This window comes from Didymosphaeria variabile, assembly GCF_027946475.1.
Source record: "Didymosphaeria variabile strain IMI 356815 chromosome Unknown scaffold_3, whole genome shotgun sequence".
In the NCBI taxonomy this organism is placed as follows: Eukaryota; Fungi; Ascomycota; class Dothideomycetes; order Pleosporales; family Didymosphaeriaceae; genus Didymosphaeria; species Didymosphaeria variabile.
The window spans coordinates 2,687,621-2,704,000 of record NW_026611622.1 but is presented as its reverse complement, the minus strand read 5'-3'; the positions used below and the strand labels follow the sequence as shown (position 1 = coordinate 2,704,000).

General features: G+C 45.3%; 5 protein-coding genes across 5 annotated transcripts; 2 read left to right on the top strand and 3 right to left on the bottom strand.

The window, feature by feature from the left end:
* Positions 1 to 1,142: 1,142 nt before the first annotated feature.
* Positions 1,143 to 2,899, top strand: N0V89_004236 (uncharacterized protein; the record flags this gene model as incomplete). Its single annotated transcript, XM_056213024.1, has 5 exons — positions 1,143 to 1,341; positions 1,426 to 1,642; positions 1,729 to 1,808; positions 1,859 to 2,034; positions 2,108 to 2,899. 5 exons carry the CDS (start codon positions 1,143 to 1,145, stop codon positions 2,897 to 2,899), a joined length of 1,464 nt encoding a protein of 487 aa, XP_056073332.1.
* Positions 2,900 to 4,131: 1,232 nt separating this feature from the next.
* N0V89_004235 (uncharacterized protein) lies at positions 4,132 to 4,808 on the bottom strand (the record flags this gene model as incomplete). The annotated part of the gene is made up of 3 exons (XM_056213023.1): positions 4,132 to 4,339; positions 4,420 to 4,582; positions 4,727 to 4,808. 3 exons carry the CDS (start codon positions 4,806 to 4,808, stop codon positions 4,132 to 4,134), a joined length of 453 nt encoding a protein of 150 aa, XP_056073331.1.
* A 1,521-nt stretch (positions 4,809 to 6,329) lies between these two features.
* On the bottom strand, positions 6,330 to 7,895 carry N0V89_004234 (uncharacterized protein; the record flags this gene model as incomplete). The annotated part of the gene is made up of 1 exon (XM_056213022.1): positions 6,330 to 7,895. The coding sequence occupies one exon, from the start codon at positions 7,893 to 7,895 to the stop codon at positions 6,330 to 6,332; it is 1,566 nt and encodes a 521-aa protein (XP_056073330.1).
* A 440-nt stretch (positions 7,896 to 8,335) lies between these two features.
* N0V89_004233 (uncharacterized protein) lies at positions 8,336 to 9,199 on the top strand (the record flags this gene model as incomplete). Its single annotated transcript, XM_056213021.1, has 4 exons — positions 8,336 to 8,430; positions 8,479 to 8,569; positions 8,621 to 9,045; positions 9,094 to 9,199. The coding sequence occupies 4 exons, from the start codon at positions 8,336 to 8,338 to the stop codon at positions 9,197 to 9,199; spliced, it is 717 nt and encodes a 238-aa protein (XP_056073329.1).
* Positions 9,200 to 11,551: 2,352 nt separating this feature from the next.
* Positions 11,552 to 12,351, bottom strand: N0V89_004232 (uncharacterized protein; the record flags this gene model as incomplete). The annotated part of the gene is made up of 2 exons (XM_056213020.1): positions 11,552 to 11,847; positions 11,895 to 12,351. 2 exons carry the CDS (start codon positions 12,349 to 12,351, stop codon positions 11,552 to 11,554), a joined length of 753 nt encoding a protein of 250 aa, XP_056073328.1.
* Between the last annotated feature and the right edge of the window lie 4,029 nt (positions 12,352 to 16,380).

Below are 16,380 nucleotides of genomic sequence, written 5' to 3'. Positions count from 1 at the left end.
GAGAGAATGTCGATTGACGCTTGCTTGCATGACCGATGCTGAGGATTATTCTTCGTGCGACATGACTACTCTGGACTCATTCTCATGGGTATTCATGCCTTGCGCGTCTTACTTCACGGACAGAGCCAACGGATGCATTAATCGCTTATCAAAGCTAAGGACATGAGGTATCTTATCGACATGGTCTCTGTTTGGCGCATCCGCGCTTTGGGACTTGATTATGTTTACGCCTTCATCCGCGGTGACACATCTAGGCTTATCTGTACTCCGGATTACAGCCAGCTGTACGATTTTTCTCGACTGCCCCCCCCTCATACTTGTCTCGTCTGGACACCCATCTTCTCAAAACATCATTTCTTCAAAATTTCTATTGCAAACCATCGGTTATACGTTTCTTCGGCGGCCTCCCCATGTCTCCAATTGTATTGGCCAAATCCGGAATGCTGCTCAAATAGGATGAACACGTTGTCATCAACTTGGTCGGCGTTGATGGTTCTCTCTGCTTTGATGTTTACATCTCGGATCCGTGCAACGGACTGACGCCCGTTAATCAATCTGCTTCGAACGGGCGGCTTCCAGTGCACAAGTCCTCTGCTCCATAATTTGCGTTTTCTCATTGGGAGGAAAGGAAAGGGCCCTACGCGTTGAGTACCAGGGCAATGTAGCCATAGTCTTTGTACTGCGCTCCTCTGCGCCCCACGTTTAAGGAAAAATTCGAACAATTGAAGCTTGTATTGCACACGGCCATCTGTCCATCTGATCTCCCCCAAAGAAACGAGACTGGGTTCGCATCTACGAGTTACGTACGTACAGCTAGTGTGATATACTCGCGGCGAGAACCCCGAACGTTGCCAAGGCTGGGGTAAACCACACGCGGTGCGATCTGCAACCACCACCACCTGCGGGCATCTCCACACAAGCATGACGTCCACTAATCGCAGTGGTTTACCCCGCAAACTAAGGTAGATATCCCCGAATCCGGAGATCATGCCATGGTCCGACGAATGACTGGGTTCCGCATGTCCTGCGGCCGCAGCTCGTTCTTGTTATAACCACTGCATTTCTGTGTATCATAACTCTCTTCGTACACTCCGATTCTCATCTCCTATTCCAAGGAAGGAGCTGAGGAAACAGGGGATACGATGGCGACCTTGGAGAAACCAGGTATAGCAGAACAACTTGAGCATGGGCACAAGACAGTCACTGCAGAAGGAGGCGAAGTCAACGACGATGTCATGGATGTCCATGATGAGAAGGCAAATAAGCAGCTCAATCGCAAATTGGACATGCGCATTATCCCGCTATGCTGTTGGATCTACCTACTCAACTTCTTAGATAGAGGTATGCTCCTCACCCTCTTTTCCCTCATCCTCCCCGTATGGGTTGAATGAGGGATCGAAACATAGCTAATTCGAAGATATCCAGGCAACATCGGCAACTCCAAAGTTCTTAACGCCGAAACCAACGATGATCTGCTGCAGCAGACGGGCATGGGGAACGGCGGATATGCACTCACGGTCACGCTGTTTAGCATAGCCTATGCGTTCTTCGAGGTTCCAAGTAATTGGATCATGAAGCATTGGGTGCGGCCAAGCTTGTGGCTGGGTTTCTTGCTTGCCGCGTGGGGTGTGCTTACGATAGGGTACGTCATCCATCCCCTATATATGACCTTGCAATAGAGCATGAAGATGCAATGGAAGAACGGCGACGGGGCTGACGATGGAACAGGTTTGCAGGCGTGCAGGACTTTGCTACGGTCGTGGTGCTGAGGTTCTTAATTGGCATGTTTGAGGCGGGTTTCTTTCCGGGTGAGTTGGGCAGGAACAGCCTTGGACCATGGACATACTGACAAGAATAGGAATCGTTTATTTAATCACAATCTGGTACCGGTACGACGAACGGGCTGTGCGCATCGCGCTGGTCATAGCCTTTTGTAATCTTAGCGGCGCCTTTGGTGGAGCAATAGCCTACGGCGTGGGCCACATCAACGGCACCGCTGGTCTTGAAGGATTCAGATGGTTGTTCATCATCGAGGTACGCCATTCCCCTTCTTGCTCATTTCGTCCCAACGACTGAAGACGCAAAGAACTAACCGTTCCAACTCCAGGGCATCATAACCGTGCTCTCCGCCTTCCTCGTCTGGTTCTTCCTCCCGGACTACCCCACGCGTGCACGCTGGCTTTCACCAATAGAGAAACAACTGTCTGTCGACCGCGTCGCCCTCCGCGGCGGTGGCTACCAGCAAACTCATGCCTCGCGCCGCGAGATCCTCGAAACCTGCTTCCATCCACGCATGCTCCTGCATTACCTAGCCTACATCGCCGATGTTGTCCCCCAAGGCTCCTTCACCTTTTTCACGCCGACCATAGTCACCGGGCTCGGGTACACCAGCATACATGCGCAACTTCTCACCGTCCCCCCCTGGTGCGTCGGCTTCGTCGTCGCCATCACGGCTTCGTACAGCGCAGACCACTTCAACGCGCGCGGCTGGCACATCGCCATCCTCTCCACCCTCGGCGGCGTAGGCTGGCTCACCGCCGGCTTCCTCCCTGCCGACGCCTACGTGTCCCGCTATGGATGTCTCTGCCTTGCCGCCGTGGGCGCCTTTCCCGCCGCCCCTTCCCTAACCAATTGGGTTACTTGCAACACTCCCTCTCTCCTAACGATTCCGCTGGCTATCGCGCTGCACAACAGTTGTGCTGGCTTGGGCCAGATCATCGCGCAGTGGATTTGGAGACCGAGTGAGGTGAAGCAGGGGTATCCGACGGGGAATTTCATGTGTGCGAGTTTCAGCTTTCTAGTGGCTGCTATTGCCATTTTTTTGAGGTTGTGGTATGGAAGCATGAATGGGAAGGGGAAGCTTGATGCGGGGTTGGTGGAGAGGGTGTGGGCTTATTAGGCAGACGGCCCAGGAGTTAGTAACATGGGTGATGGACTAAAGCTAAGTCTACGGGATTTATCAAAAGATAATGATGGGTTGAGAACGAGGCTCTAACGGCTGCACTTTGATCAAAACTGTAAGCGAAGGCTATAATCTCTAGCTCCTGCCGCAGACTTCTAGGAACTATCGCTCCTATTACAAATCTACTCCACTGGACCCACCAGTGGGTTTGCTTGGATTATATTGTGAATAGAGAAAGACAAGACATGATACGTATGTAGTATTGAACGTATGGAGTATCTGTGTAGCTTTACTTATGGTTTGGGATGCATCGCTGTCGAGGTTTGTAATGACAACAGTGTCGATACTTTACGTAGCTGCAGGAGTGATGAATTAGAAGTGGATATGACCGATTTACAGCTTGAATTGTGAAGTAATATCGCAAGTGTTGAAGCGTCTTGGGTCAGCTCCTAGCCCTTTCAGAACAAAGGTATGCAGGTTATGAATTCCAGAAAGTAGACTCTTCTTACACAGAAATGGGTACGTATTTTACTTGCTGCATCGGTATGCCGGCTGTAAAGTGATCCTCCACATCGTCAAAGAATGCTGTTTCGTTGAGATCATCTGGTAGTACCACGTCAAATCTCTGCACAACACAAGCTATAACGCTGCGAATCTGTAGCATGGCTAAATTCTCTGCACACAGCTGCGGATGCACGGTTTTCGAGAAGTGAAATTTCGAGGCAAGAATTCGCCTACAAGCCCATCTCGACAACTTAACCGTATAAGACCCAGGAAAGCACCAAAGAGGGTGGAAGAACGCTCATGGTAAAATTACTGCGGTGAGCGTTCCATGGAAGGAGGTTTCTGCGGGTGTAGCAAACCCAAATCCAAAGATGAAGGCTAGAAACGTATAAATAATTTGCGATAGAAGTGCTTGTCAAACCATTCCAGGATTAGAATGTGAAGAAGTACGGCAGTAGTCCCTCCAAATGCATATATTGTGGTTTTGACGAATCATGTGACATCATCTTGACCGTGGTTTTATCAGATTCGAATTTGTCGCAAGCACTCTTCTCCATCAACTTGTACCAATATTTGAACAGTTCTTTGCTTTGAATGGGCAAGGCAGTTCGCTCAGAGATCACTAAAACCTAGCTGAAACTTCACAACTTTCAACGCATTCGAAGCACGTTCAAGATAACCAATTTCAGCCACGCAACAGCACGGGTCCATTCGATACACACATTTTACCCCACAGGCATGCCGCCTGGCAACTCGGTCAACCACCCATCCACATCCTCCTTTACCTTCTGCTGCTGCACACACTTATTCGCCGCCGCAATACTCTGCGTCTTCAACTGCGGGCAGTTGATGTTACAGTTTGTGTCCATGGCTTTCTGCAGTGCGTCACCCTTCCAGCCGAATACATAGTCGCCGTGGTTACCGTAACCGGTACTGTTCCACTATTAGTATATGCAGCATCTTGTCTGACGGGAGAAAGTGGACTGGGAAGGGTGTGATTCAGTGTAACGTACTTATCTCCAAACGACCACACGAAGGGCTGGCTCCCATCATCCGGCCACAGCGACTTGTCGTTGAACCTTTCGGTCGCGAAGATGACTTCATAGAAGAGCTGGGGGAGTTTGACGGGGTGGGTAGCGGGACAAGGGCCGTTGGTCTCGAAGGTACCGGAGGACGCTATGGCTTGTTAGCGAGGATTGCTCCATCGTTTCGTCTTTCCCCGTCAAGATCGCTATGATAGGAAGTCTTACGATACGCCACGTGGCTCATATGGTCGGGACTATCGAGGTTTGCGCCATCCCAGCAAGTTGGGAATCTTACGTTCACCATCAGGCCCGCTGGGCACGCTTTTTTGGGGAAATTCAATGTTTCGCCGGTCCGTGTCATCATATCTTGCAAACATGTGTATGTCAATTGGCGGAATTGCTTTGCTTGGGCTTCTGTGCGATAGGTGGGATTTCCTATTGTCCACGTGTCAGCGTCACACCATTCTCGTCTCTCGCTCCTCCTCTATTGATTACATCGTCGATAGGCGCAAGGAGGAAGCTTTGAACCCACCGACAATCATCCTAAACCCCTTCTTGAATGCCGTCACAGCCCCCGGCGTTGCGCCATTAACATTCTTTGGAATATAATATACCGTCATCCCACCCGTCGCACTTTCGAAATTTACATTCCCCTTCTGTGGCACGCGCTTAAATGTGCCATTCTTCGCCCTAAAGTACAACGTCGCTGTCCAGTAGTTGCTAAAATCCTCGGCGAAGGTACATGTGGTGCCTAAGGGTGGGGATACAAAGTCAGCGTAATGTCCACAGATTAGAGAAGTGGGTGAAGTAGGTGTTCTAGCCTGCAACGAATGTCTGAAGATTTCAGTCCTAGAGGTGTAAGGCCTGGAGTCTTAGAAAATCACCCAGCCTGAAAACCCACTTTGTACCCACATGTGGCGGTGTCTGGAGGCGCGACGCCGGGGTCCATAGAGGCGTTGAAGGCATTTCCCCCGATTATCTGGTGGACGTGCGGAGACTGAGAAAACCCGGGGTTGACGAGGGGATCGAGGCGCTCGACGACGAGTTGGGAGCAGGAGAAGCGAAGGAGGGCGTGAGCTGATGGCGCCAAGAGCAAGACTAAAAGCTGTTTGGTGAACATCGTGATGGCGTCTGTGAAGATGTGAGATTACCATGGTAAAGGCGAAGTTGTTTATATGGAGAGAACACGCACATGCGTATCAAACGTGCGTATCTTGGGTAAATTGCTCGATATGGAAGTATCGCATTCCTTGGGTTGTGCCCATATAATGTGGGGTTAATATAGCCGGGTTGTTGTCAGTTGTATATCCTGCTGAAGGTCTGGTACGAGCGAGAAGCCTGGGAGGCCGAACAATATAGATCCTCCTCCAATGGAACAGTAGAGCGGTTCGAATCTACCGCATTCTGTACGGAAAAAGCCGTACGCTGATGTCGAATGAAGCTTTGCGTGTTAACGTTCACGGTCTTGGCATGCAGTGCTGGATATTACGGCACATGTCTCTTCTGCCGACGACCTTCTCGAAAGCGTACAAAAGTGGCCCCACATCAGCCGAAAACCGGGTATAGAGACTTTAGGACGGAGGACCAGGAAGATTATTATAGTTTGTACGATTGGACAAGATTACAACAAAACATGGATGCGAGCAAGTCGAAGGAAATGGGAGGAGTATGTAAAACTTCGTATAATGCAGACATTAAGCTATGTGACAATGAACATAAGTTGGAGCCGACCAAGTCCGAGAAACATCCGCGTGCTGAAATAGATTGAAACGCAAAGGGTGGTGCATATCGCACCTGAGTAAGACTACATTGTCGCCATTGGAGATACCCCTGCATCTCCCATAGCAGCAAATCAATTTCGATCCCCAGCTGGCGCCAGGTCCAAGCTTCGGAGGCTGTCAATCGACTAAATCGATACCCTCGTCATCTCCAGCCGAGGAGGTAGCAACCGACTCCCCTTCCTCGTCGCTCCCAAGATTTATGAGGTCGCTGCTATCAGACTCATTGTCGTGGCCCCATGCCTTCTTCTTCGCTTGCCTCCTCGCTTTACTGCTATTTGCGCCCTTCGCCGGACTCACGTCTCCACCTTTTCTGCCGCCGGTCCTGGTCACCAGGTGGTCGATGACACATCCTTTGTTCCAATCCCCATAAGTCTCGCCTGTATTGGCGCGGCACCTCGGACATGTCTTGCCGTGCTTGATAAAGAGCTGATGCAATGGATACTTGAGATGGTCAGGAATTCTGACCTCGCAGTGGGCGAATGTCCTGTCGCGCGTCGGTTTGCCAGGCTTGCCTTTCTTTCCAGGTGGGAGCAGAGCCGAGTGGCCTGGCGGCGGGACCCAACCAAGCCACTGACAGAGACGGAAGACGTGGGTATCAACGGCGAACGATGGGCGCTGCAAGCAGAATAGCGTGACGCACGATGCAGTCTTTGCACCAATCCCAGGGAATTTGGTCAGCTCTTTGAAGGCCTCCTCAACAGAGAGGAGGTGATAATGATCCAGAGAGAGAACATCGTTCTGCGCTTTTGCTATCTCAGCATCCTTCTCCTCTTTGGTTTCGTTCGTAGAACTGGCAACAGGATCTGATGATGCGGCGAGCTTAGCTTTTCTGTCCTGGTTCTCTTCCCAGACCATCTGTAGGATCTTCTTCATGTATCTGCTCTTATTATCAGCCAGTCCACCACTCTTGATGGCCTCGAAGACTTCTTTCTGATCAGATAGTCGAACTTTGTTCCAGTCAACACTGCCTTTGCCGACTCCTTCTTCGAGTATACCAAAGCGCTTGACAAGGCCTTGGAATGCGCGCCTGGAATTAGCACCGGATGTCGCGGCGGAAAGAAGGGTACGGATAAGTGCATCGAGGACAGATGGCACTTCTCCACAGCCCGTGACGTCGAGAGAAGGAGGAGGCACCACCTCTGGAGCTTTGACCTCTCCGTGAACGCTTGACAGGAGACGGTTAACTTCTTCACACTCCTCATGAGTTGGATGGGGCCAGTCCGGATACGGAGTCGTGCCTGGGACAAGACCGTAGCTGTTGGTTTTCTTCGACTTCTTGGCAGATGACTCTGCAGTGCTCGTTGCCCTGTTCACAACATTTTGCACATTCTCCTTCTTGGGAGTGACACTCTTCGCTGGGCCGCGCTTCCTGGTCTTCTTCGCGGGCAGTTCTCCGTCCAGACTCTCTTCGGTAGTAAGTGGCTCGGGAATCCTGCCTAGGTTGTGCGGAAGCTCATTAATGTCATCCTCATCCTTGACAGCTGCGCGTGAGCGCTTCCGCGGGCTGTTCGGAGTGATAGGCAACGTTTTGGGAGCAGAAGGCTTCTTGAGTGTAGATGCTGACTTTGGGGTCTTTGCAGGCAACCCATCAGGAGTAGCGGGAGGACTCGACAGGTGGGAGTTTTGTGGACGCGATTGAGACGTCTGCTCCCTGGCTGCTGAGCCTCTAGTGACCCTCGCCATGAAGAATCGAGTCGTGCACACCGAGGATCTGCAAAGACAAGTTATAGGAAGCAGAGATGATGGGTGAAGTCGGATTGGGAACGACAGCTTGAACTTTATGTGCAGTAAATGAAGGACATGGCGATTGTGGAACGTGAGTCACATGTGAGGAAGGGTTGTCCGCCTAGTGTTACAAGTGGTGAATGTGAAGGTGCGTAGGTGGAGGAGGGTTGCAAACGACTACGAGAGATACTGCGAAACATGACCTGGCGATTGGTGAGTTGAATGGATGACGTCTGCGACGTGATTGGCGCTTGGACCCCTGTTTGACGCAGGGACGGATGTGGCGCTTGGTCCAGCCTTCCGAGGTTGCGAATGCCCCCACATGAGGCATCAAGCATCGCGTTTTGGACATCAGTTACCACCTTAAACCTCGCTCAAGCACACGCCTAGACTCGAGGATGGCCGGTCGAGCTCCCATTGTTGTGCCTGCGCTGAAGCGACACACAGCCACCGTTATCGTTGCCCATGGCCTCGGTGACAGTGGGGCTGGCTGGTAGAGTTCTCAAAGTTCGACAACAGCTTGAATACTGACAGTTCACAGGCTCTTCCTCGCCGAGAACTACCGACGACGATCTGTCTTCGAGGAAGTTGCATTTGTCTTCCCTAATGCGCCCAACATTCCCATCACCCTGGTACGCCCGCAGAACGTGCCAGTACGGCATACATAACTGACTCGATAGTAGAATATGGGCATGCAGATGCCAGGATGGTACGACATAAAGTCGCTTAGCACCCTCCAAGACCGCGAAGAAGACGAACAGGGTATTCTCAAGTCGCGAGACTACTTCCACTCCCTCATCGACGCCGAGGTCGCCAAAGGCATACCCGCGAACCGCGTAGTCATTGGAGGCTTCTCACAGGGCGGCGCAATGGCGCTGTTCTCTGGAACGACCTACAAGGAGCAACTGGGGGGCATATTTGGCCTGAGCTGTTACTTGCTCCTGCAGAAGCGCATCAAGAACCTGATACCGGAGAACAGCCCGAATCAGAAGACACCAATCTTCATGGGTCATGGCGACAGCGACCAGGTAGTAGCATATAAGTATGGCCAGATGAGCGCCAATGCCCTCACCGAGATGGGCTACAACGTGGACTTCAGGACATACAAGTAGGCATGACTTGAAAACTCCTACGATCGCTGCTAACCCATCTTCAGGGGCCTCATCCACTCCGCTGACGAGGAAGAGCTCGACCATCTCGAAGCGTATCTGACCCAGCAATTACCCGCTGTTGGCGACAAGAAGCCTGAGCAGTCGCTCTGACTCCCCAGCAACATTGGTATCTTCTCCGTTAGCTCGACAACCATTTTGGTTCTGGCCGTTTCTCTGTTCGTTGCCTGGCTGGCATGGTTCAAGAGAGGCAATCGTAGACAGCCCGAGAGGCCTTCATCATATACCCCACCACAAAGAACACGATAGCATCATAGTCACATTGGCCAATGAGCCTCATCAATTCACTTCATTAGTCTTGCGGTTTTAGCAATTTACGGCAGGGGTACGATTCAAAAAGTCATCTTGGTCCCCCCTTTCTCCACATCCTCTCTCTATCTGCTTCTACGAATGTCGTCTGTACTCACGGCATAGGGCGCAAGTCGTGTGTCTGTGCCTCGTCTTACAGTTCGACCGCCCGTACCATCAACAAGTTTAGACCATCATGCAAATTATGTACTCTAGGGGCGGATAACACAGCGTCTCCTTGGCAACTCCTTGAATGGAGCCTATGCTAATCCTCTCGTCTTTGTCTAGCACGTACTCTCTCAGGATGTCCAAGTATGATAGCAACAGTGGTGTTAGCTTCATAACCCCTCTGCGATGAGCAAGTGCACCTCCTTTGAAGATAATGAAGACCCCGTACTTGGCTCTGGGTCAGCATCTTCGTCGATGATCATTGCACAAGAGTTGTCAGGCATGCCGCTCGTTACCGTAACTAGCACTGAACGCGCATCGTCAGTCAACACGCACCGACTGCTAAGACACGGTAAGCTATCTGGCGACGTATTTCGAGAGCCGCGTCAACCGCACCACCCGTATCAGCAGTACCGCTATCTGAAAACTCTCGAGCATACCAAATCATGCTTTGTAGACGTTGATGGGGACGGAAAGTGGCATGGGCACCGGACGGATCTTGTGATTGTCTGTTGACTTCTATCAAGATGTTCCGCCATAGAGCGATCCGATGCTCGATATGGAGGCCCGAATATTCTTGACATATCGAGATGAGGCCAGGGAAATGACTCTCGGGCCGCGTTACGGCTGTGTAATCCTCATGGACGACGACGTCTCGAACCAGCCTTCGTTGCGTCTTGGGAATGGAGTAGAGAATTTGGATATCCACAGAGCGGCAGAGAACCTAGACTTCCTGCTGTTATTATCAGAGGTCACATGAATTTATGCGCGCATCCTGATCACCTAGTCCTTCTACAACTCTTCCATGTCGTCGTGCGAAGGTATGGTCCCGGAGCCGCAGCTCATCAAGAGCTGTTCGATATACCAAACATTTTCGGCCGCCTTTCGAACTGAGGAAGTTCCGACAAGATATTCAACAACCCACAAACTAACTCGCGGCGTGATTCGAATAGCCCCTTTGCCACTTGGCCCATCAGACAACCCGAAGATCACAACGATGTCCTTCTGTTGATCCAGTAATGTACCAGCTGGTCGGAAGTGAGGAAACCGTTGAAGGAGCTCAGCTGTGATTTCCGGATGGACCAAATCTCTGCATCTCTTTAGGATTCAAAACTGATCGATGTACTACTGGTCTAAGATGTGACCGTAGAGGAAGGGCCCTAGTCGCAATTCCTTGAAGAACACCGTGTGAAAGTTGATCGTGTTGCGTTTGACTGCAAAGTTACGCGTCTCGTAGGCTATGGACCTACAGGTTTACATTATAGAGAGATCAACAGATTTTCCATTGCTGGTCAACTTGCCTGATTGTGGGTTATAGGGGCACCCGTCCTTAGTCATGACGCAGTGCGAGTAAATCTTGTCTCGAAGCTCCTTGAGAGGTTGGTAGTTATACGCGTATTGTAGCGTTGTCGGTCTTGGTCGGTGAGGAGGAGCCGTGTTGAGGCGCGAGTATGGAACAAGAAGGGCAATCAAAAGCTGGACACGCCGAAAAGATAGTTTGCGGGTGTCGTAGTGAGTGTCGATCGTTCTCACATCGCCTCTAAATTTGGTTCGATTGCGATTTTTGTTGACTTCAGACAGCGCTCCACATGATTTTCCCGATAGTCTCCTGCGGAACTTCGAGCCATCGTCCCACTGAAACCACACTGGTCGGTCCCAGCTCCCACGAACCAAATTACCATTCCCCACCATATTCCATTCCTTCTATCACCATGCCAAACTCGACCTCGCAATTTCATACCCCTTGAACAAACCTCTGCACCCGCTCGTCAGCGTACCTTTTCCTACTAACTTCCTCCATCAACCGCAGACTCACGTCCGAAAACTCTCCGCACTACCCGCATCTTTCGCAGCCTCAGAATTACTTTTCAAATGGCGTCCTCTCGGCGTCTCACTATGCATGAAGAAGTACAGTCAGATATTGGAACCCAAAGGAAATTACAATTAACATCTCTACTCTACTCTAACCCTCAGTATCAAAGCCCCCCTCTATACCTTACTCGCCGCAAGCAGCACATCAATCCCACTCGCATGACTCGCCGCATTCGCATTCGTGCTACCGCCTTGAAATAGATCCGTAATAACACCATCCCCATTACGAGTGTTGTTCCACACAGAATCTGCGTTCTGTTTGAAGAAGTCGGCAAACTGCTGCTGCGGCTCGTTGGCGTGTAGGGTGAGCAGACCGCTGATGAAGCCACCCTTGAACATGGAGCCTTGCTCGTCTAGCGGGCTGGGAAACTGTTCGTTGAGAATGTTATCTTCTGTGAGCTTGGAGAGGGCACCTTTAGCTAGGGGTGTTTGCATGCTGGATGTCGTGTCAGAAGCTTACAGCAGGAGTGATAAGAGGGGACACTTACGTCAATGAAACCACCATCCGAGAACGTCTTCGCGAGCTCCGACAGACCGGCAAGGACGGGACCCTGGTTGTACGTGTAAATTGGTTTCCCGTTGTTTTTGCAGGTTCCCATATCAACGCCGTCGTTGATAAGGTTATCCCCATTGATGACGCCGCTGCTCCAGATGAAGTCCCACTCCTGGTGCGCCCAGTTCTTGTAATTCTCCTTCTCGCCGTCACCCACGCGGTTGGCGAGATGCGCAGCTACGGACAGGAACAACTCGTTGGCAATAGCAGCGATGTTGTCGGCCGCCTTGCTCCAGAAGATGCCGCCGCACGGCGTGTGGTATCCACCAGTCATGTCCTCGAAAAGATCCTTCGCTGTATCCAGATACTTCGAGTCGCCGGTGAGATCATACGCGGCGATCCAGCCTTGGGCCCACCAACCCATGTCGTCATAGAGTTAAAAAGATCTATCTGATAGCAGATATGATAATATTAATCTACGTAGGATAGGCTCCTTAAGTATTCCCTAAGGTGCTTATTTATCTAAATTACTACCTATAGATAATTAATTAATTAACTTAATTATAAATTATTTTCTATCTAAAGTAGGGTTAGGTAAGTTAATAATTAATAGCCTCCCTAAACACCTATACTTCTATCTTTAGTTCTCTTAGAGAAGCTTCTCTATAGATATATTAAACTCTAAGGGGGGTTTTCTCTCTTATTCTCTACCTAGTTTATAAAGACGTTTGTTACGGCTACTATACTATAATAGAATTACGGGACTTACGTTAATAAAAGTAGCGACTAATTAGATTATATAGAAGAAGAATATAATTATAGGTTAGATACTAAGTATAATATAGGCACGTAAGGAAGTTATATAATTAGATCTATAAATCTATAGAATAGAGCTATAGAGCCTAGATCTATAGAATCTATAGGTAGAGCCTATAGAGCCATTACTAGATAGTAGTATATAGAGATAATAGATTACTACTAGATAAGCCTTTATTATTAATCTATAATATAGTTCTCTACATCTAGTTTCCTTATAGAAGATTACTATTAAGCTCTTAGTAATAGATTCTTATAGTAGTAATTAATTAATATTTATACTATATATAATCTATACTACCCTATACGCTACTTATTTCTTACTAGAACCCTAATAGGGCTATAGCTAGTAATAGAGTTCTAGAGGCCCTATTATACTTTAATAATTATATTTTAAGAGTCTCTATAGGTATATATCTAGATTACTAGTATTAATAATAGCTCCTATAGTAAACTAACTAATATTATTAGACCTAATAGACCTAGTCTAGATAAAGGAATAACTTAACTACCTTAATAAAGAAAATACTAGGGCTAAGAAAGCCTATAAGTAATTAGTTAAGTAAGTTAGAGTTATATTAGAAGGAATAGGGGAAGGAGCTAATAATATAATAAAAAAATAGATCTAGTAGATAGAACTCTAAATAAGAAATAGACTACTAAAACTTATAGATCTAGAGAAGTTTAATAGTACTTAGACTAAACTTAGGGAATTCCTAGCCTTAATATCTCTTTACCTAGACCTAAATTAAGAATATCTTAGAAATAAAGACTAGAAGGTAGTCTATATAGCTACCTACTTTACTAGAAAATTAATAGACTAGTTTAATAGTTACCTTATAAATTAGAGAATAAGCTAAGTTAATAACTAGAAAATAGAAACTAACCTTATCTTTATAAGCTATACTTACTTTAAGGAAAAACTATAATTAACCTTTAGTAATATTAATATAGAATATATAGCTAAATAGAAACTTTTAAAACTTTAATAAACTAAGATAGTAGTAGCTTATATATTAGTATTTAAGTAGCTAGCTAATAAGGTCTTAGACTATAGAGAAAGGGCCCTAATATAAAAGTTCTATAAAGAACTAAAATTAGATATTAGGTATAAAATAATTAAAATAGAGAAACTAATAACTCTACCTATAATAATTAAATAAGCTATTTAAGTAGATAATAAGTTATTCCTATAGAAATAAGATAATAAGAGAGAAAGTAGATATAGTATAAATAGCTAAAACTATAAAACCTATAATAAAGGGGACCTAATAGTCTTAGATACTAATAAAGAAAAGAAATTAAGTTAGAATATAATAAAGGAGAAGTAATATAAAGAAGGTACTTACTTTAGCTATAGTAAGAAAGGTTATATAGCTAGGAACTACCTAAGTAAAAGCTAGAATAAGTCTATAAAGGGTACTAAGGAGGAACTAAGAAAATAAAAAACCTTAAGAGATACTAAGAAGAAACTAGCTAGTAGTAAAGAATATAAGGCTATCTATTAGGCTAAGTGCTCCTAGAATATGTATATATTATATATAAAAATAAAGAAAGATATAGAATACTAGCTAATAGGTAAAAAGTTAGTAGTAACCTAAGAAGAATAAATAATTCTATAGCTTAAGGAATAAAATACCTAAGTCCTAGGATTTTTTAATATAAGTAACTTAAATAGTAAGTTAGATAATAAGGAATAGAAGAGTAGTTTAGATAAATTAGTTAATACTCTATTCTAGTTAACCCTCTAAGGGGAGGAACCCTTCTCCTTATTACCTATATAAAAAGTACCTATATCTTCTAGAAAGAATATCTATATTAGAGAAATAGAGTACTTCTAGCTAGAAGGACTAGCCCTTAAGGTAGCTAAGATAATTAGGTTAGCTAACTTTAGATAGTAAATTAAGGGAATATACTTTTACTATAAAAACTTATATAGGGAAATAATCTATAAAGTTTATAAGAGCTAGAAGATTTAATTCCTAAGAAATACTAAGTTTACTAGCTTTAATAAGTGGGTTAAAAGGAATATAATTCTAGTAGTAGAGATGCTAGATAGTTAAACCTAGACTTAAATAGCTAATAAAATTAGATAGGTAGATAAAGTATACACACCCTAAATTATAATAAAATACTAGATTCTAATTAAAGAAGAATATTTAGAGGATAAAATTAAACCTATAGAGAGGGATAACCCCTAAATACTAACTAAATATTTAGTATATTATAAACTCTTATAGATATTATATATAGTAAATAACTATCTAATATACCTAGTACTAAAGAGGAAACACTACACCTTCCTAATTTAAATAATAGATAACTCTTATAATAATCTTATCTAAAGGGATAAAGTATATAGATAGTATCTAGAGAAGAAGGTTAGTAGATACCTAGTACTAGCTCTAGGACCCCTTTTATTATATAAGTGTATTAAGGGATAACTATAGTATAAATACCTAGAAAATAAGTACCTAAAGTATATAGTAATAAAAATCTATTAAATCTAGTAAGGTGTTATGATTATAGTAGGACTAAGTAAGGCGAGTAGGGAGGATTATACTTAGAATATTAGTAATAGAGGTAAGCTAAATTAAGCCCTATAGGCTAGCTAGATAGGTAGCTTATATTATTTATTATATAATAAGGTCTAGTATAAGTAGGAGACCCTAGGGACCTTAGAGACCCTAGGGACCTTAGGAGGTCCTAGGACCTTAGAGTCTAGATAGGATCTCCTAGATAATAAAGAATAGTATATAGTCTAAAGGAACTTTAGAATCTTTCCTATTCTTTATAGTTAAAATTCTATAGTTAAAATTAGAGTATATCTTCTATACTAAGATCTATTAGTTTTCTTATATAATTATTACCTTACCTTTTATAGTAAGACTAGAATATTCTCTTACCCTATTATTATTTATCTACTCTCGTCCACTAAATACCTATAAGGTCTAACCTAGGTTAGGTATATAGAAACCCCTTATAACACTTTAACTACCTAAAGGTATAAGACGTAATAGTAATACTAACTAGCTTATAATATTATAATCCTGCAGGAGAATAGCAGATAGACAAAGATAACTAATAGGGTAGAGCTAATAGGGCTAGGGGCTAATATATTATAGGATACTAAGGAACTAGAAAGGTTAAGTTAGTAAATATGTAACTATAATTTTACTAAGATAATAGGATCCTAGAAGTAAAAGGACTTAGTAGAAATAGAAGAGCTACTTCTAGGCTAGAACTATACTCTCTAGGAATAGAGGTTAGTAAGGGATTATAAGGACTAGAAAGAATAGTATATAGTTAAGGATAGCTCCTAAGTATTTCCTATTCTTTATAGTTAATTCTTTATAGTTAAAATTAGAGCATATCTTCTACACTAAGATCTATTAGTCTTTTTATATAATTATTACCTTACCTTTTATAGTAAGATTAGGATATTCTCTTACCCTATTATTATTTATCTACTCTTATCTACTAAATACCTATAAGGTCTAACCTAGGTTAGGTACGTAGGAACCCCTTATAACACTTTAACTACCTAAAGGTATAAGATATAATAGTAATACTAACTAGCTTATAAGTATTAAGGGTAGCTCCTAGAAGCTCTACCTCTAGACCTATAACTAGTGTA